General features: G+C 47.0%; 1 protein-coding gene across 1 annotated transcript in view; it reads right to left on the bottom strand.

The window, feature by feature from the left end:
• Positions 1 to 21,347, bottom strand: part of LOC140392541 (uncharacterized) — a 34,854-nt gene that overhangs the window by 2,144 nt on the left and 11,363 nt on the right. Inside the window, exons 2-4 of the mRNA XM_072477824.1 lie at positions 10,740 to 11,034; positions 3,222 to 3,407; positions 1,478 to 1,525 (exon numbers count right to left, since the gene is read on the bottom strand). Coding sequence (XP_072333925.1) covers positions 1,478 to 1,525; positions 3,222 to 3,407; positions 10,740 to 11,019 — 514 coding nt within the window. The 5' untranslated portion in view covers positions 11,020 to 11,034. The remainder of the gene's footprint in view (positions 1 to 1,477; positions 1,526 to 3,221; positions 3,408 to 10,739; positions 11,035 to 21,347) is intronic.

Below are 21,347 nucleotides of genomic sequence, written 5' to 3'. Positions count from 1 at the left end.
AATGTTTGCAAAAATTAGCTTCCATTGTGGTTAAAAAGGCCTTTCTCTGGACTGGAGTGCATCATCTCATTGCATCAACATGCAAGGGCCTTTGCTCAGGTTTAAAAAGGTAATGTAATCAATACATAGATTATTCCGGTGGATCAATAGTAATCACAGTACATTACCAATTTCCTGCAGCTCATTCTGAGGAATGCTGATAACTTGAATGCAGCCTTTAATAGTGATTTCATTACAGAACTTTCAGTGATATTCTTCAACATCCTGTCTGCAAGCTCCAGGTTTAGGTCATTATTTAAAGAATGGTCACTGGCTTACTTAGGTTGAATGTCATTCCCACCTGCATTCCCAGCCAGACCTTGGTTTAAATACTAACCGCAGTGTCTAAATGAATATGTTTTCCTACCCAGCAATAAGCCTTGACCATTTTCTTCTCGAGATAAAAGTCAGGCTTCCCTTTCATAATTGTGCAAAAGAATTAGCCATTGGGGTCTACTATCATCTCAGCAGCCTGAACTGGACTTACCTCCATGTGGCAAGAATAAATAAATGAGTCAACCAAAAATTCCCAAACCTCTGGATCCTGATCAGTTCTATTCAGTTAGTCCAGTATCTCAGCTAAAAGTCTACAGGATGTTTCAATCATGGTTACAGTAGATATTATTTGGGACGGGAAAATACAGACAACTGAAGAAGATGTGATATGGGATCATCTGAAACACTGCATAATAAAAGTTTAAAATCAGTATCTATGTACAGAATAGAGTGTTTTAATGTCTGTTATTCTTTCAATTTAATCTGGTACACTGCACATAGAGAATGTGGACATAAATCCTTTTGTGGGGGTGGACGGATGTATTCCTGGAAGTTTGATCACATGACTGTCATGATATTCAGGTGAACATCACAGCACACACATACACACATAATGATGGACAGATCAACGGACCAATCAACACATACAACACGACAGCCAATCATGGACAAGAGCATACACAGTACAAAGCAAGGAACACAACACTTCCTGGGCACTCGAGCAGGAGAGAGCTCAGGGCACAGACCTCATTGCCAGCCACTCAGAGGTTCACCATGTGCTGAATACCAGAGTTTACTATGTTTATAGTTCAATGAAATAAAACTGATTTGTACCATTTGCAACCGTGTTGGTTCGTCTGTGTGTCAGAGTACCCAACACATCAATGACCTCCTGCATCCACCCTTCCTGTCCAATCAAACATCCTTTTGTTCCCATTGCCAGTATTTCTATAATTAGGAATTAAAAGCGTTCAAAGAAAATTAAAATACCACCCACATTTCTTTTTAACACCATATGGCTTGGTCACAGCAGTGCCTATGAGATTAACCTTTGACTTCCTGGGGACATCAAGCCAATCCTGTGGGATTAGCAACCCTCATGTTACTGTCTTCTGCATCTGTCATAAGTTTTCAGCTTTTAATTAACAGTAAAATTAATTACCTGTCACTTTGTCCTCTAAATCTTTGATATTTATTTCCTTTGTGGAACCTGCAAACAAAATATCAATACAGACTAAATATTTAATTTTACAGCATTTAATTTCTGCAATTTATTTGGAAAATTTTCTTACATTTCATGTCTGTGTTTATCCATTATTTTATAATATAAAATGCTAGTCTTAAAAAATTTTAATTGAGACCATGTCCATTTATTACTAATGCATTAAGGGAAAGGGTATCACATTGTGAAAGTGCAAACATTATTCGGATATATTTTTACAGCGCTATATTTTCATTTATTTAAGATGAAAACTTGTCAATTTCCAGATATATATTGCACCACACCTCTGTGCAGTAACTGCAAACAAAATCAGCAATAGGAACTGGATTTAATTTTCCGCATTCAATTTTTCACTCATTTGTTCAGGGTGGTATCCATAAATTAATCTTTCATTCCTGGAGTGTACAAAACGGTCAAGCTTTGGAATAGCAGAAGAACTCTGAAGTGCTAGGAATACATATACCCAACCGTCGTTTCCCACTCACAATATTTTACAATCATATATCAGTGGTTAATTATATTAAACCAAAAGAGAAAATGCTATAAAATCTCATAAGGTGGGGGGGGGGGGGGGGGGGGAACATGAGTGGGAGAGAGGTAAAATTATAAAAAGGAGGCAAAGGGGTGGAAAAAGGGGAGAAAAGGTAAGGAAAGGGGAGATGAGATAAGGGGAAATAGTGGGGGGAAATATATAAAAAGAAAGACAAGAAAGAAATTAAAGGTAAAAGACAGTTAAAATGAAATGGAATGAAAACAAATGGGTCGAGGTGGGGTAGAGCTAATCATCTGAAGTTGTTGAATTCATTGTGGAGACCGGAAGACTGTAGCTTGCCTAACCGAAAGATGAGTTGTTCCACCAGTTTGGGTTGAGCTTAACTGGAACATTGCAGCAGGCCCCACCCCCACCCCCCAAATCTACATCTGTCACAGCTTACCCTCTGATATTAGTTTCTCTGCTGTTTGGCCTTCACACCTTATATTCTCTGGGGACTGCCTTTAGCACTCTTTTCCCTTGGTTTCTGTGGCTATCGCTCATTTTTCATTCCTTCACCCTACAGTATAAATATCTCCAACTTTATAGGCCTTTTAGCTTTGACAAAAGGTCATCTGGACTCGAAACGTTAGCCCTTTTCTCTCCTTACAGATGATGCCAGACCTACTGAGATTTTCCAGCATTTTCTCTTTTGGTTTCAGATTCCGGCATCTTCATTAATTTGCTTTTATCCGTTGATTATATTACATGAGTTATATTGATCGTATTATATTATAGTCAATTCAGTACCAGTTAAGGGGTCATAAACATCAGCAATGAATGCTGGTGTTACTGTGGAGAATATGGTTTATTGCATTTTCACATTGCATGGGTGGTGGTAATTTATTTTCCTTCTGTCTAAACATTAGCTAAGCTATAATCAGGTTTATTTGTGGTGCTGGTTCCTGGTGATATTTTGAATGCAGTGGAACCCATAAGCAATCTATCCAACCATTTTGAAAGGGAGCCCAATCACAAGTATTCAAAAGAAAAATCAGAATAGATAAATCTTGCCATTCACATGATTAAAAAAACAATATGTTACAAGCAAGAGGCTACCAAAGTATTGCCATAATACAGAACACAGCAAGAGTAAATAATTCACAGATAATCATTTACAAGACAGGATATAGTTCCCTGTTAATTATTTACCTGAAGGCAGGTTGTTTCCCACACTCTTGTTATTCCTGGATGAGTTAACATTTAAAGGGATGGTAACACTTGAGTTACTTGAGATATGATCAGTTTGGAATATGGGACAGATCACAAAGGAACCTCCAGTCGCATGAACATCAGCAGAAATAATTTGTCGTCCATTGAGATTAGCACCAGAATAGGCTTCAATAAAAGATTGGGGAAGTTGTAAATTGAACTTATTTTTAGTTATTCTGCACTTTACTGGCATCAAAAGAAAATTATTTCAATAAGTAATACAATGGTTAAACTATGAACATATTTAAGTACTCAAACCTGCTTTTACCTGCTCCTATTTCTCATTTAATGCAGCGCCTCAGTGATATCCTTTGAAAACATTGGGCTGAATTTTGCTGAAAGCATGCCAACCCAATCTTGAGTTGAATTGAGCATGTTGGGAACCCGGAAGAACGGGTAGCAGGACATTGGGTCCAATCTTCCCGGACAGAGTCAATTAAAAATCCATCTCTGGGAGTACTATGTAATTATACATGGTGGATGGGTACCAGACACAGGAGGGCTAATCAATGCAGTCAGTTAGAGAAGGGGAGAAAACAGCCTCACTTAGAATGGTGTGCGCTGCTCAGGAGAATACAATCACAATATGGAGGCATGGGTTCTTATGCTGGAATCAGCAGACAAATCCTAATGGCTAGAACTATCAGGTAGATCCATCTGAAGGAGAAAAGATTCCACTTGAAAGCATTTGACTGCAGATGTAGTAAATGCAACCTATATGATCATTTAAAGATGACTTTGGATATACATTTCATTGGACTCCAATCTCTCTCTGGACTCTCACCTACTTTGAGAAGACAAGCTGCAGACGCAGTGAGGGTCTGGTGCATTCCCAGCGACCTTCTGGTGCCCTAGGAATGTGGCACCAGTTCTAAAATAGCCTTAACTGACTGCCCACTGCTTCTGGTCAGATAGATGTCATCAACAAGAAGCCACAACCAGACAAATCATTAGAAGGTTACAACATACCCTCGTTACAAAATTTCTGGCAAGCCTGCCTCAAATGACACCTCTGGTTTTCCAAGAAAATTCCACCTGCACTCATCACCACTCAACACCCCCCCCCCCCCTCCCCCACCACCACCTGTGTCCTCTTGTGCATCTGCTGAAATAACTTAATACTGGAATAAGGTGACTTCTGGTGGTGGCTTTGAGGTGAATGTTCACACGCAAGGTGGCTCCTGCTTGGGGATTCGGTTTTTGGCCCTTTTTACCTGTTTAACGAGTGTTGTTTGGAGAAAAGGGTGGTGTAATTTGAAAGTTTTGGTTTCCCCTCCAGCATCAGCATGTAATGTCTAAAGGTTATAAGGTCTAAAGGAACAAATCGAACAAAGGGTCCTCGACTGACTTGGAAGGACCTTGTGTCGCAGGAGGGGAGAAAATGCAGGAGATATTGAAGGCCAAGGCAGATGGCCTGGAGAATCACTCCGGACGCCAGAATTTGAGGATCATTGAACTTCCAGAGGGCACAGAAGTGTGTGGCAAAGATGTACGTGGCAAAGATGTTTGGGAATCTGGTGGGGGAAGGGGTTTTTGAGAACCCTCCCGAAGTGGACCAGGTCTGGAGAGCCACCACGGGTAATTATAGTTCGACTCCACAGATACTTGGGTAAGGAGAGGATCCTGATGAAGGACATGTAAGAATGTAGTTGGGAGGGCCATTCCGTCAGAATTTATCAGGATATTGGGGCAGAACTGGCAAAAAGGCGTGCAGGATTTCACAAGGTCGAGTTGGTTCTTTACAAGAACAAGGTGCGTTTTGAAGCGGTGCACCCGGCTCGCCACCAGGTCACATTCAGAGATTGGGCCTATTATCTCAACATGCAGGAGGAGGTGAATGACTTTGTGAAGAAGCATGGATGAGGGAGAATTAAATGAAGTGGCTGGTTACACCTGAATGTTATTTTTTTTTCATGTGTTTTACTATTTCTTTGTCTTTTTTCTAGATTTGCGGTTCTTTTGTCTTTTTTTTAACTGTATTGGTGGAAATGTTTGGGGGAGAGGGATTGGGTGTGGGTACATGTTTTTCCTCCTTGAAATGTTTGATAATAAAGTTGGGTTTGGGTAGGGGGGCTATTTGTTGATCCATTCTGTTATAACTTTGACTTTTGCCCAGGTGGGGATCATCTAGATTTATGTACTGGTCTGAGGAGGGCCTGGAGCTGGAATAAGTTGGGGCCCTGGCAGACTTCCTTGCGGGTGGGCTATTGCTGATCATAGTAGAGGGAGGCCCATGGGCCCTCATGGTAGAGGCAGGTCCAGGGGCCCTCAATCAGGTTGGTTACATGGAACACGAGGTGGTTAAATAGACCAGTTAAAAGGTCCCGGATGTTTTCACATCTAAAGAGTTTGAAGGCGGATGTGGTTTTCTTGCAGGAGACATGTCTGAGAGTTCGAGAGCAGACAAGACTGCGGAAAGGATGGGTGGGGCAAGTGTTCCACTCAAGTTTTCATGAGAGGATAAGGGGGACCGCGATATTTATCAATAGGAGGGTATTCGTTTTGGTGGACTCCGGGGGGAGGTATGTGATCATGAGTGGAGTGTTATGGAACTCTCCGGTGATCTTAGTGAATGTATTAGCGCCTGATTGGGATGATACGGATTTCATTAAGAAGATACTGGTGGCCATCCCCGAACTTGACTCGAATCAGTTGATTATGGGAGGGGGCTTTAATTATGTGTTAGACTCTAGGCTGGACAAGTCAACACCCAAACGCTTTCCAACATCAGGGGTGGCAAAGGAGCTGCTAGTGTTCATGGAATAGATGGGGGAGGTGGGTTGAACCCAAGGAGATTTAGAGACATCGGGTCTACTCCCGTATTGATTTCTTTGTGGTGGGAACGCATTACTCCCTGGGATTGTGGGGGGGGGGGGGGATGGGGGACTGGGCGATTGTAATATCAGATCACACCACACACTATGTGAATATATGTGGTTGGAGACGGGCTGTGCTCAGTGACCCCCCGTGGAGGTTGGATTTGGTGTTGCTCATAGATAAGGGGTTTTGTGAGGGGATGGCTTCTGCTATTGGAAATTGTGTGGATTTTAATAAGAATGAGGAGGTCTCATCTTCCACGTCTGGGAAGCACAAAAGGCAGTCATCAGTGGGGAGATAATTTTGTTTGTATCTCGTAGCGGTAAGTCTGGTTGGTGGATTCCATCCTTGAGGTGGACTGTCAATACTTTGCTGCCCCAACGGCAGTGCTGTTTTATTGTCACAAGTATGAAGTTACTGTGAAAAGTCCCTAGTCGCCACATTCTGGGGCTGGTTTAGCACGTACCGGCCTCCCCAAACAGGTGCTGGAATGTGGCGCCAAGGGGCTTTTCACAGTAACCTCATTGAAGCCTACTTGTGACAATAAGTTATTATTATTATTATTCCGGCGCTTGTTCGGGTAAGCTGGTACGGGAATTGAACCCGCGCTGCTGGCCTTGTTCTGAATCACAAACCAGCTATCCAGCCCACTGAGCTAAACCAGCAGAGAGGAAAGAGCTTCAGGTGAAGTTTGAGTTGGTGTCAACGGGGAAGGCAGTGAGCCAGCTTCGTCACATAAGAGGGACACTTTTTAGTTGGGTTGGTCTTCCCGGTGGTGGAAAGAGAAAGAGGACAGGAACTGGATGCGCCGCTTGGGCTGGAGGAGGTTATGAACTATATTCTTTCAATGCAGTCGGGGAAGGCTCCGGGCCCAGATGGATTCCCTGTGGAGTTTTATATATAGTTCACGACTGTGTTGGGGCTTCACCTGTTAGTCATGTTTAATGATTCTCTGACCCCGGGGGGGGCGTTACCGGCCACACTACCGCAGACATCAATCTCTTTAATCATGAAAAAGGATAAAGATCCTATGGTGTGTGGGTCATATCAGCCCATCTCTCTGTTGAAGGCAGATGCAAAGCTGTAGGCTATGGAGCTGGCAAACTGTTTGGAGGGGTTCCGGCCACAGGTAATTTTTGCGGATCAGACAGGTTTTGTTAAGGGCCGGCAATTGTTGGCCAACATTAAGAGACTCCTGAATGTGGTGTTGTCTCCTTCGTCGGGGGTCGAGCCAGAAACAATCATCTCCATGGACACGGAAAAAGAATTTGGCCGGATCGAGTGGGGGTACCTTTCTGAGGTATTGTGGTGGTTTGACTTTGGGTCTAACTTCATTTTATGGGTTAGGCTTTTGTACAGGGCCCTCACTACAAGCATCCGTACTAATGCGTTGAGTTTAGGGTATTTTCGGTTATTTAGGGGTACGAGGCAGGGATGTCCACTTTCCCCATTAATGTTTGCTTTGGTGATTGAGCCATTGGCCGTCGCACTTAGGTCATCGGCTGGGTGGAGGGGTATAGAGAGAAGACGTAGGGAGCATAGGTTGTCGCTGTATGTGGCTCGACCCCCGCGGAAGGCAACAACACCACATTCAGGAGTCTCTTAATGTGGGCAAGTGCCTAGCTAGGACTAGTTTTAGGTACCTGGGAATATGGCTGGCTCATGGCTGGGCCTCGTTACGTAAGTTGAACCTGGTTCAACTGGTAAGGTGAACCTGCTAAACAGCCCCTGGTTTAGCACAGCGGGCTAAACAGCTGGCTTGTAATGCAGAACAAGGCTAGCAGCGCAGGTTCAATTCCTATTATTATTACCTGGCCATTCTGGTAGAGCAGGTGAAGGCAAATTTGAAGAGGTGGGATGCCCTCCCATTGTCCTTGGCAGGTAGGGTTCAGACGGATGATGAACATTATTCCGAGGTTCTGTTTGTGTTTCAATGTCTCCCAGTCTTTCTTCCTGAATCTTTCTTTGGAATCATAGAATCAGAATTTACAGTGCAGAAGGAGGCCATTTGGCCCATTGAGTCTGCACCGGCCCTTGGAAAGAGCACCCTATGAAGGAAGACCCTTTAGTAGGGTCAACAAGTTAATTTTGATTTTTGTTTGGACGGGTAAGGCCCCCTAGGTTTGAAGGGCTTTCTTGCAGAGGGATAAGCAGTTGGGCAGCTGGCATTACCTAATTTGATGTATTATTACTGACGGAAAATATTGAGAAAGTGTGGGGATGGTTTCAGGGTCCGGGTTTGGTATGAGAGTGAATGGAGGAGGCTTCTTGTATAGGTTCGGGTTTGAGGACACTTGTTACTGCTCTTCTTCCGTTCTCTTCGGCTGTTTTTTCTTCGAGCCCAGTGGTAATAGCTTCTCCAAGAATATGGAATTAATTCAGACAGCACTTTAAATTAGGGTTTATGCCGCTACCAGCGCTGATCTGTGGTAACCATAGGTTTATACCAGCTGGGATGGATTCATCGTATAAGGGGCTGGATTCTCCGCCCCGCTACATTTCTATTTCACCCCGCTGGCAGGATGCTCCGTTACGCCGGCCGGTCAATGGGGTTTCCCATTGTGGGGCAGCCCCATGCCGTCGGGAAACTCCCGGGCTACCGGCAAAACGGAGCATCCCACTGGCGGAGAATCCAGCCAAGATCTGGGAGAGGGATGGGGCGGAGAGGTTTAGGGATTTGTTTGTGGAGGGTAGGTTTGCTGGGCTGGAGGGGTTGATGGTGAAGTTTCAGGGAGGGGATGTTTTTAGGATTTTTTATTCGTTCATGGGATGTGGGCATTGCTGGCTGGACGAGCATTTATTGCCCATCCTTGAGACCATTTAAGAGTCAACCACACTGCTGTGGGTCTGGAGTCACATATAAGCCAGACCAGGTGAGAATGACAGATTTCATCCCTCAAGGTTCACTAATGTTCTTTCTGAATGTGGAGGATAGATGTGAGCGTTGTTCGAGGGGGCGAGTGAACCAGTCACATATGTTTTGGTCTTGCACTGAGTAGTTAAGTTTTGGGCTTCTTTCTTGGAAACAATGCCGGAGAATTTGGGAGTTAGAGTGGAGCCGTGCCCAATGGTAGTGATCTTCCCCGGGCTGCAGGAGGAGAAGACAGCTGTGGTCTTGGCCTTCGCCGCTCTGATAACCCGGAGGTGAGTCTTGCCTGGATGGAGGGCATCAGCTCTACCTAAGGCTTTGACATGGTTGGGGGATTTGTTGGAATTCCTGCATTTGGAAAAGATAAAGCATGAATAGAGGGATCAGAAGAGGGGTTTTACTCAAGGTGGCTGCCGTTCATTACCTTCTTTAAGGAACTGGTTGGCGTCAGCAATTAGGGGGCAGGGCTTGGGGGGGGGGAGGGTTCTGAATAAATAATGGATGGGGGGGTTGGGTGGTGGGGATATTTTTATTAAAATGGTATACATATTTTGTCAACATTTTGTATGTTATCATTTAAAATGTTCTGAATAAAAATAATTTAAAAAGTACTGGAATACGGTCGTGAGGCTCCATTTTATTTTTGTTTAAACAAATTTAAAACTCTTGGAGAAGCTTGAGGTAGATCAGTGAGTGGTCAAATGGGAAGTGATGAGCAAAAGCTGACTATATTCAAATTATTTTTTAGGAGGGAAAGAAATTGACCGAATAGAGTCAAAATCTAATCTTTTTTAATTTGTTTTATTAGTTGACCACTTTTTAAATGAAAGATCTCCACATGTTGAACATTCTTGCCATTTTAAGAGTGTATTTTAAGCTTCTTTGGATATGTATTTACCTATGGAAATCTTCCAATGTACAATTTCTTTGTATCATACACGATGCAATATGATTTTCATCACATTTTGAGCAGCAGCTAGGTTTGCAGTGAAGGTACGTCCAACCAGCAAGAGTTTGAACACCATGAAGCAAACCCTCTCTGGATTAATGCACCACCGATGGCAATTAGTCACCAGTTAATCACAGCAGAGGACACAAGGTAACCTTTGGGCAATAGTAGGAAATATCATAGGGTTCATCAGCAGGAAAGGAAACCTAAAATGGGACTGTATTGATGTTAATCCATCAAGGGGCAGGCATACGGGCAGGGAATATTTACCAAATCCCACAGCTGAACATAATAAGTACGAAGTCTTACAACACCAGGTTAAAGTCCAACAGGTTTGTTTCGATGTCACTAGCTTTCGGAGCGCTGCTCCTTCCTCAGGTGAATGAAGAGGAAGGAGCAGCGCTCCGAAAGCTAGTGACATCGAAACAAACCTGTTGGACTTTAACCTGGTGTTGTAAGACTTCGTACTGTGCTCACCCCAGTCCAACGCCGGCATCTCCACAACATAATAAGTACATCTTCTATTCCAGCAGGCAGACTATAATCCAGGTAATTGAAAGGAACACTCTGCTGGGTCCAACCTCCCACCGTAGTAGAGAATTGCTTTGCTACTTAAATAATTAACCCGTTTCATAATTTATTAAACCTCCAAGCGAAACAGACTGTCTCAATGTTAGTGTAACAAAATCAAATGAACAACTAAACAATAAAGCATTGTAGGATGACAACTGTAGTTCCATTGGTTTTAAATGAAAGCACATTACAGCTGAAGTCTAACATGAAATTCTTTAGCATATAATAGATAATAAATGGCAGAATTTACCTTGCTCTGTACTTGAAAGCCAATCTATTAGCCTTGGATAGGTCTCCTTAACTTTATCTTTCTGCAGAACATGGATGAATTGCTCACAGAATGAATTGCCTTTTCCAATTATAATATCAAGAAGATTTATGATTCTTCTTTCAGGATCATTCTCTGCCTTCAGTTTTTGATACTCCCGCTGAGTAATGAGACGATCATCTTGCACCACTTGCAGAATAAAATCTGGATCATTTGTGAACCATTCAATAAGATTAAGCTTTGATCTTCGAATATCCTCCATGTCCGTTGCCTACAACTGGAGCAAGAACATTGATTATAGAGTATTAAATATTTGCAATGTTCCAGCAATTCTCGAGATGGACAAATACATCAGTCGATTCAGAGAAACGTTGAATAACAGTGCACACTTCAACTTATGTAGGGATGCAGATATAAGGAAGAGACTCCTACCAAAAGCACTCAATGCATTTCTTAAGTATTTCTTTTGAAAAACGCGGAATAAAGCACTGATCTTAGAATTGGAAGGAATGCTGTAAATTAACGGAGAAAGATGTTCAAATATTCCACGGAATGCAACAGTTTCTGAAACCTGGTTTAGTGAGTTAGGGAGTGTCTTAGGTAAAAAGTTGTATAACCTTTGAAAGGAATAGGTTGCATGGTCATTGGTCTCATTTTCTTTTGGGCAGTGGGAACTAGTTGTAAGAAGCAAGGATGATTGGACCTCCTTCTTTGGCGAACACGTGCTAACATGTATGATTGTCCATCTAAGAAATTCTGTGTACTGGTCACAGGTTCTGTGGGTTCTTGCGTGGCTGTTGAGCCCGATCCCAGAGCCGTATCTTTGACCGCACAGTTGGCAGATGTTTCCGGGAGGTGGGATCAGCCCTTGGACTCTATATCATTTGTATCCCTTTCTCAGGCTTCAGTTTAACGTTGATTTTCTGACCGCAGGTAGATGAGCCTGTTTTCCAGCCAGGTTGGGGATGGATTCGTTTTTAGGGCACCTTTTCTAGCCTTTTCCCCATGTGGGGTGAACAGAGTTGTTCCTGAAGAGCGATGCTCAGTCGTGAAGAAGGCTCCTGAAATACTCTACTGTTCCTATTCCAAGAGTGAGATGACTGAATCAAACGCCACCCCTGATGTAACAGTTCAAAGCTAGGGACTTCCATATTTGATGGTCATGTCCCCTCACCTCTCGACGCAGGGCTTGTCTGTGTGTGGGGGGGTTGCTCTAGGTAGATGCCTGGTGCGGTACATCTTTTAACGTGGGTATGGCATTGCACATCAGCAGACACATATGGCCCTTGGCAGGGGGTGTGCCCAGTTCCAGTGGGAAGGGAACCTCAACAACTGGGGACCCCCTCCTACTGTCACTGTCTGTGCGCAGTCTGCACGCTCTCCCTGTGTGTGCGTGGGTTTCCTCCGGGTGCTCCGGTCTCCTCCCACAGTCCAAAGATGTGCAGGATAGGTGGATTGGCCATGATAAATTGCCCTTAGTGTCCAAAAAGATTAGGTGGGGTAACTGGGTTACGGGGATAGGGTGGAGGTATGGGCTTAAGTAGGGTGCTCTTTCCAACGGCCGGTGCAGACTCGCTGGGCTGAATGGCCTCCTTGTGTACTGCAAATTCTATGATTTACTGCAGCCTTCATCTGCCTTCGCAGCCGTCTACCGCCTGATCCACCATTGAGGGCTTATTTTGGATTGCGTTTCTCTCTGGCCGGGGCATTGAGTATAAAAATTGGCAAGTCATGTTGCAGCTATAAAGAACCTTAGTTAGGCCACACTTGGAGTATAGTGTTCAATTCTGGTCGCCACACTACCAGAAGGATGTGGAGGCTTTAGAGAGGGTGCAGAAGAGATTTACCAGAATGTTGCCTGGTATGGAGGGCATTAGCTATGAGGAGCGGTTGAATAAACTCGGTTTGTTCTCACTGGAACGACGGAGGTTGAAGGGCGACCTGATAGGGGTCTACAAAATTATGAGGGGCATAGACAGAGTGGATAGTCAGAGGCTTTTCCCCAGGGTAGAGGGGTCAATTACTTGGGGGCATAGGTGCAAGGTGCGAGGGGCAAGGTTTAGAGTGTCATGATATGCAGGCACACACACACACACACACACACACATAATGATATACCGACAAGTAGCTAATGGACACAGAGAACAGGACATGACCAATAAGCAGGCAGGACACTCAGGGGTGGGATCTGACTATAAAAGACACGAGGCACTCACACTCCATCTCTTTCCACTGATGAACATCTAGAGAGTCAGTCAAGAGTGTTGTTACAATCTCACACCTCCACCATGAGGCTAAGAGCTAGTCTGGTTCAGTCAGACAGAGTAACCACACTTAAGTTAGCAGAGAGTTGAACTCACAGAGAACTGTGCTAACTGTGCTATTAGTTCAATAAACCTGATTGAACTAACTTCAAGGTCTGGAGTATCTTTCTGATCTAAGCTGGAACCAGTGCAGCCAGTGTTAGACCAGTGTACCTAACACAACATGATACCAGGCGACTACTAATTTAAGGTGGCTTACCTCAGTCCGTTCCTTGACGACTAGCAAATATATCCCGGCACCATGGAGAAGATTCAGGCTCCTCACCAGCTCAGGACCTCCGGCACTTTCAGTGCCAACTGGCGGATATTCAAGCAAAGGTTTCTGCTGTACATCAAAGCCTCAGACTTCGACGTGCGTCTGATGCAAGAAAGATTGCACTTCTCCTCTCAACAGCGGGTGATCACGCCATCAAACTCTTCAACTCGTTTAACTTCACCGAAGGCCAGGACAAGACAAAGTTTCAGACCATCCTGGACAAGTTCGATAGTCGCTGCGAAGTGGACACCAATGAAATCTTCAAGCGCTACATATTCAAACAGCATCTACAAGGTAAAGATGAATCTTTCAACTCCTTCTTAACTAGTCTCCGTCTGCTAGCGCTGTCCTGCAACTTTGGTGATATTGCTGACTCAATGATCAGAGACCAAATCGTGTTTGGAGTTCACTCTGATCCTCTGAGAGAACAGCTCTTAAAAATCAAGCATGTGACTGAGGCACGATCAATTTGGCTGGAGACAAAGTTGAATTCAAACTGAGGCTTTATTAGTATCTGAAGTGTGGCCTCCTACAGCAGCTGATGAAATGGCTGCTAGCTGAAGGCCTCGCATATTTATAACTCGGCTCCAGGGCGGAGCTAGCATGCAGGGGCCCAGGTGAACCTGTAGTGCAGGTTCTACCATCCAACCCTTAATATAGGAACACAGTGGTTTACCACATGCACCCCCTGTTAAAATTGAGTCCGGCGGGGGTGGTGGATAAATATATACAATTCTCAATCTTTAATATTTACAGAACAGTGAAAAAATAAATGTCTCTGGTCCCCCGGTGGGCCGGTCAGAGGTTCAGCCGGTCCGGCGCCTTGATCGTCCTCTGGGATCAATGAAGTGGAGCCGGCGATGTTGGTGCTGTCGTGGTCAAAGTTGACTCCGTGAGCGTGCCGAAATCCTCTTCATCAACGGGGGTGGGCAGAGGGAGGACGAACGGTCCTAGGGGGGGTGATGGGGCCGGCGGGGGAGGGGTGGGTGGCGCCGGGGGCGACGGGGGTGCTGTGGGGGCGGAACCTGCTGGTGCCAGGTCCCTGAGGGAGATGGTATCCTGGCGGCCGTCGGGGAACGCCACGTAGGCGTGCTGTGAGTTTGCGTGGAGCAGGTGCACCCTTTCCACCAACGGGTCCGCCTTGTGGAGCCGCACATGTTTACGGAGAAGCACAGTTCCCGGAGCTGTGAGCCAAGTTGGGAGTGATATCCCGGATGTGGACTTCCTGGGGAAGGCAAAAAGGCGTTCATGCGGTGTACTGTTAGTAGCAGTGCAAAGTAATGAGCGAATGGAATGTAGTGCATCAGGGAGGACCTCTTGCCAGCGGGAGGCCGGGAGGTTTCTGGACCGTAGGGCCAGCTGGACGGCCCTCCATACCATCCCATTCTCCCTTTCTACCTGTCCGTTTCCCCGGGGGTTGTAGCTCGTCGTTCTGCTGGAGGCGATACCCCTGCTGAGCAGGAACTGGCTCATCACTTATGAATGAGGATCCCCTGTCACTGTGGATGTAGGCGGGGAAGCCGAACAGAGTGAAGATAGAATTAAGGGCTTTAATGACAGTGGCAGACGTCATGTCGGGGCATGGGATGGCGAAGGGAAAACGGGAGTATTCATCGATCACACTGAGGAAATACGTGTGTCGGCTGGAGGAGGGGGGGAGGGGGCCTTTGAAATCCATGCTGAGGCATTCAAAGGGGCGGGAGGCCTTCACCAGGTTTGCGCGGTCCGGCCGGTAGAAGTGCAATTTGCACTCCGCACAGACCTGGCAGTCCTTGGTGATCGTCCTTACTTCCTCGACGGAGTAGGGCAAATTTTGTGCCTTAATGAAGTGGTACAACCGAGTGACCCCTGGGTGACAAAGGCTGTTGTGCAGGGTCCGGAGTCAGTCTACCTGTGCGCTGGCACATGTACCTCGGGATAGTGCATCTGGGGGCTCGTTGAGTTTGCCAGGGCGATACTTAATCTCGTAGTTATAGGTGGAGAGCTCGATTCTCCACCGCAAGATTTTGTCATTTTTGATCTTGCCCCGCTGCGTGTTGTTGAACATGAAGGCTACCGACCGTTGGTCAGTGAGGAGAGTGAATCTCCTGACGGCCAGGTAATGTCTCCAATGTCGCACAGCCTCAATGATAGCCTGGGCCTCCTTTTCGACGGATGAGTGCCGGATTTCGGAGGCATGGAGGGTGCGGGAAAAGAATGCCACGGGCCGGCCTGCCTGATTGAGAGTGGCGGCATGGGTGACGTCTGTCACTTTCTACTTGGAAAGGAAGTGTTTCATCTACAGCGTGTATTGTGGTCTTGGCAATATCAGCTCTGATCCAGGCGAAGGCCTGTTGGGTCTCTGCCGTCAGGGGGAAATGAGTGGACTGTATGAGTGGGCGTGCCTTGTCCGCATAGTTTGGAACCCACTGAGAGTTATACGAGAAGAACCCCAGGCAGGGCTTGAGAGCCTTGGGGCAATGGGGGAGGGGAAGCTCCATGAGGGGGCGCATGCGGTCGGGATCCGGCCCCAGAACTCCGTTCTGGACCACGCAGCCGAAGATGGCTCAGCGGTTTGTACGGAACACACACTTCTCCTTGTTGTACATGAGGTTGAGGAGAGTGGCGGTGCGGAGAAATTTAGCGTGGTTGGTGTCGTGGTCCTGCTGATCGTGGGCGCAGATGGTCACATTGTCTAGAGACGGAAACGTGGCCCGCAAGCCGTACCGGTCGACCATTCGGTCCATCTCCCTTTGGAAGACCGAAACCCAATTGGTGACGCCGAAAGGGACCCTAAGGAAGTGATATAGCCGGCCATCAGCCTCGAAGGCGGTGTATGGCCGGTCCGATTTACGGATGGGGAGCTGGTGGTAAGCGGATTTCAGGTCCACCGTTGAGAAGACCCGGTACTGTGCAATCTGGTTAACCATGTCAGATATGCGTGGGAGGGGGTACGCGTCGAGCTGCATGTACTTGTTGATGGTCTGACTGTAGTCCACGACCATTCGATTTTTCTCCCCAGACTTAACCACTACCACTTGAGCTCTCCAGGGGCAGTTGCTGGCCTCGATGACTCCCTCCTGAAGCAACCGCTGGACCTTGGACCTGATGAAGGCCTTATCCCGGGTGCTGTACCGTCTGCTCCTGGTGGCGATGAGTTTGCAATCTGGAGTTAGATTGGCAAAGAGGGAAGGAGGATCGACCTTTAGGGTCGCGAGGCCGCACACAGCCGAATTTAAAGATCAGGCTCTGGAGGTTGCACTGAAAATTCAGGCCAAGGATAAGTGCAGCGCAGAGGATAGGGAGGACATAGAGGCAAAAACTGTGGAGCTCTACACCTTGGACTGTGAGCGTGACCGTGCAGTACCCCCGGATCACTACGCTATGGGATCCGGAGGCCAGGGAGATACTTTGATTGGTAGGGTGTACCGTATTTGGATGTACAAAGCTCTCGGTGCTCCTGGAGTCCAGTAGACAGGAGGTCACATGGTCGTTGACTTTCACGCTGGTGGGTGCGTTGGTCAGAGTGTGTGGTCTGGACTGGTTGATTACCATGGATGCGAGTCGTGGTTGATCGTCAGGTAGTGAGGCGGCCGCTGAATCGGGGTCCTGAAATGCCGTTGGTCTCCGTGTGCTGCGGGTTGGACAAGATGCCGGCGCCCGGAGGTCCTGGGGGTCACAAAATGGCAGCGCCCATGGAACATACATTGCGGGGGTGGAGCAAGATGGCGGCACCTATGAAACGCACGTGTTCGGGGGAGAAGATGGCGGCTCCCATTGCCCATGACCGGGGGGGTGGTGGGGGCGACCGCTGCCGCTGAGCAGGCCTGGTGCAGGAGAGAACAAACAGGTGGAACAAACCATGACAAAGGGACATAAATTTAAGGTGAAAGGTGGAAGATAGAGGGGGGATGTCAGAGGTAGGTTCTTTACCCAGAGAGTAGTGGGGGCATGGAATGCACTGCCTGTGGAAGTAGTTGAGTCGGAAACATTAGGGACCTTCAAGCAGCTATTGGATAGGTACATGGATTACGGTAAAATGATATAGTGTAGATTTATTTGTTCATAAGAGCAGCACGGTAGCATTGTGGATAGCACAATGCTTCACAGCTCCAGGGTCCCAGGTTCGATTCCGGCTTGGGTCACTGTCTGTGCGGAGTCTGCACGTCCTCCCCGTGTCTGCGTGGGTTTCCTCCGGGTGCTCCGGTTTCCTCCCACAGTCCAAAGATGTGCAGGTTAGGTGAATTGGCCAATGATAAATTGCCCTGAATGTCCAAAATTGCCCTTGGTGTTGGGTGGAGGTGTTGAGTTTGGGTAGGGTGCTCGTTCCAGGAGCCGGTGCAGACTCAAAGGGCCGAATGGCCTCCTTCTGCACTGTAAATTCAATGATAATCTATGATTAATCTAGGAGAAAGGTTCGGCACAACATCGTGGGCCGAAGGGCCTGTTCTGTGCTGTATTTTCTATGTTCTATGTTCTATGTTGCAGCTGTACAGGACTTTAGTGTGGTCGTATGTATTGGGGGTCATGTGGGACTGGAAGCCCTAATGTCATTGGCTGACAGATCCCGGGTCCTGGTTGGCCGTTGACCTCTAGCTCCGCCCTGAAGGCGGAGTATAAGAAGCCGGAGTCTTCCCCCGCAGGCCAGTTTACTATCGAGCTGCGGGGGAACAGACACGCTTAATAAAGCCTCATCGACTTCACTCTATTCGTCTCACGGAGTCTTTGTGCGCTACATTTAGTTTGGCCTCTTTTGGAATATTGTGTACAATTCTGGTCGCCACACTGCCAGAAGGATGTGGATGCTTTGGAGATGGCACAGAAGTGATTTACTAGGATGTTGCCTGGTATGGAGAGCATTAGCAGCTATGAGGAGAGGTTAGATAAACTCGGTCTGTTCTCACTGAAACAAGGGAGGTTGAGAGGCGACCTGATAGAGGTCTATAAGATTATGAGTGGCATGGACAGAGTGGATAGTCACATGCTCTTTCCTGGGGTAGGAGAGTCAAGTATTAGGGGACATAGGTTTAAAATGCGTGGGAAAAAGTTTCGAACAGATGTGCGAGGCAAGTTTTTTTACACAGAGGGTGGTAAATATATGGAATGCGCTGCCTGGGGAGGTGGTGGGAACTGGTAAGATAGTGGCATTTAAGGGACATCTAGACAAATATATAAATAGGGTGGGAATGGAAGGATACAGACGCTGTGAGAGCAGACAGTTTTAGTTTAGGCAGGTACCATGGTCGGTGCATGCTTGGAGGGCTGAAGGGCCCGTTCCTGTGCTGTATTGTTCTTTGTTCCACACAGACAGTGACCCAAGCTGGGAATTGAACCTGGGACCCTGGAGTTGTGAGGCAGCAGTGCTAACTGTGCCACTGTGCCGCCCGTAAGAAGGAGAGCAGACAATAACACACACAATGGAGAGGAGCAGAGAGGGAAGCGGAGAGGAGATGAGGAGGGAACCCAAGGGAGTCACAGAGAGATACATGGGGTAGAAGGGGAGTGGGCAGGAAGCCTTGCCCCGAACCCACCAGGACAACAACTAAAACCGCTGATGAGAGGAGTTGAGCACAGCAGTGTAACAGCCAGGGTGAAAGTTGGTGCCAGGGAAGTAGCAGACTACCATCGGGGGGGGGGGATGCTGACTAAAGAAGTGCCTAAATAGTGATATCAGCTTGAAAATACTTTCTTTGTCCCAGTCCAGGGAATGGGGGGCATGGAGGCATGTGGAGGACATGGTCAGCACCTCACACATGGTGGGCTGGGGGGGGGGGGGGGGGGGGGGGTTCTGGCATAGTGCTCAGCTGCAGATGGCACAGTGACAGTTGGGAGGTATCTGCAGCCTGTAGATTGGAAACAAATAGGGGAAGGCACTTGATGGGCTCATGGGGGGTGTTTTTTTTGAGGGGTGTCCCTGTGTGTCAAGATACAGGAGGCCTCAAGATGGGGAAGGTGAAGGTCTATATAGGCATAGGGCTATCCACCCCAAATGACTCAGAGGGTAACACAGGGACATCAACCACTATAACAATGGAATCAAGGATTACAGAGGGAGGACTGGGAGTAATAGGAGGGAGGGAAACTTGAATGTTGTGCTCTTCCAGGGTGATGGAAGGGATTTCCATGGTTACACAGGAAGGGTTAAGGTGGTCCGGTCATAAAACCTGAGGACCACCAACTTGGAACCTGGAGCACTTTAAATGGAACTAAAAACAACGCTGCTGGGGTGGGCTGTAAGGTCTTCTGGGAAGACTGCTACACGGCGCTGGGGAGACAATTAAAGGGGCACCCATCTGAAATCTGTATTCCTAAATGAGGAGAAATGCACAGCTGAAACACGTTCGGATCATTACTGTTACAACAGAGGCAATAATGAGCAGTCAATTGTAAAACACATTCATGCGACATTAATTCCAATTATTTCCAATTATCCAGTAACCCTTTACAACAATTGCGGTTATTCTCCTGTGATAATGACTCCAAAAATAAATGGGCACCTGGACAAGCAGAAGACGGGCAGGAGATACAGAAATCTGAGAACACGCACGAACAGACTCAAAAACAGCTTCTTCCCCGCTGTTACCAGGCTCCTAAATGACCCGCTTATAGACTGACCTCATTAACCCTATACCCTGTATGCTTCATCTGATACCGGTGCTTATGTAGTTACATTGTGCTGCCCTATTATGTATTTTCGTTTATTCCCTTTTCTTCCCATGTACTTAATGATCTGTTGAGCTGCTCGCAGAAAAATACTTTTCACTGTACCTCGGTACAGGTGACAATAAACAAATCCAATCCAAATCCAAATCCAAAACACCACCTCAGAACCTCATAGCTGCCAGGTTCAAAGAGGGGGACACCAGGTACACCAAAAACAATCTCAAGCCCTCACAAAACATCTGCCCTCACGTGTATTGCAAAGGATGTAATCGTTCAGTCCACTGAATGAGTAACATGTGAACTAGAATAAATGCAGGCCATCCATGCATTAGCTAAGAACATCTCACAGCAGTGGGTCTACTGAGGTGTAGGATGTGGGGGGGTGGGGGGGGGGGGGGGGGGGGTGCAGAGGTGGTTTGTGGGGAGAGAGGAAAGGTTACTGTGACACTGAGAACATTCATAGACATAGTAAGAAGTCTTACAACACAACGTTAAAGTCCAACAGGAAACACAGTAAGACTTCTTACTGTGCCCACCCCAGTCCAACACCGGCATCTCCAAATCATTCATTGACATGGCCATGATTATATTGGCTAGACTTCCGGTGGTGGCCACGGAGTGAGTGGTCGCACATTTGGCAGCTCCCGCTCAAGGTTGTTTTTCAGACCTTTTCCTCATTTGTAGGGTGGATGTTTTGTGGACAAAAGGTGTAGGGGTGACTGGAGAAAAGTTTAACTCCACTGGTGGGACTGGTGGATGGATCCATGGACCAGAAGTGGCACGAAAAGAAGGGAGCTGCTGGAGCAAGAGAATCTTTGTGCGACACAGGCAAGATGGTGGAGGGTAAACGGTCTGCCTTGCCTACCCAGTGGTCGACAGAGCACCTGGTGGACTTCTTGAATGAGAAGCTTAGTTGACAGAGGAGGGAGGCCCAGGAGGACCTAGCCAAGGCTGTGGAGCCGTTAAAAGTGGAATTCTTTTAAAATAAGTTTAGAGTACCCAATTCATTGTTTCCAATAAAGGGGCAATTTAGCGTGGCCAATCCACCTGGCCTGCACATTTTTGGGTTGTGGGGGTGAAACCCACACAAACACGGGGAGAATGTGCAAACACCACACAGACAGTGACCCAGAGCCGGGATCAAACCTGGGACCTCGGCGCTGTGAGGCAGCAGAGCTAACCACTGCACTACCGTGCTGCCCTTAAAAGCGGAAACTGACCGCATGGAGCAGAGGCTGACATCCCGGGGCCAAGCTATTCAGAAAGTGGAGGAGACGGTGGGGGAGCATGAGGAGCAGCTCGCCTCGTTGGTGGCTGAAGTGGGTCTGATGTGAGAGACTCAGCAGCGGTTAAAGGAGAAGGTGGAAG

Source organism: Scyliorhinus torazame, chromosome 2 (genome assembly GCF_047496885.1).
Source record: "Scyliorhinus torazame isolate Kashiwa2021f chromosome 2, sScyTor2.1, whole genome shotgun sequence".
Classification (NCBI taxonomy): domain Eukaryota; kingdom Metazoa; phylum Chordata; class Chondrichthyes; order Carcharhiniformes; family Scyliorhinidae; genus Scyliorhinus; species Scyliorhinus torazame.
Note: the sequence above shows the minus strand (reverse complement) of the source record. Positions and strands in the feature narration are given on the sequence as shown.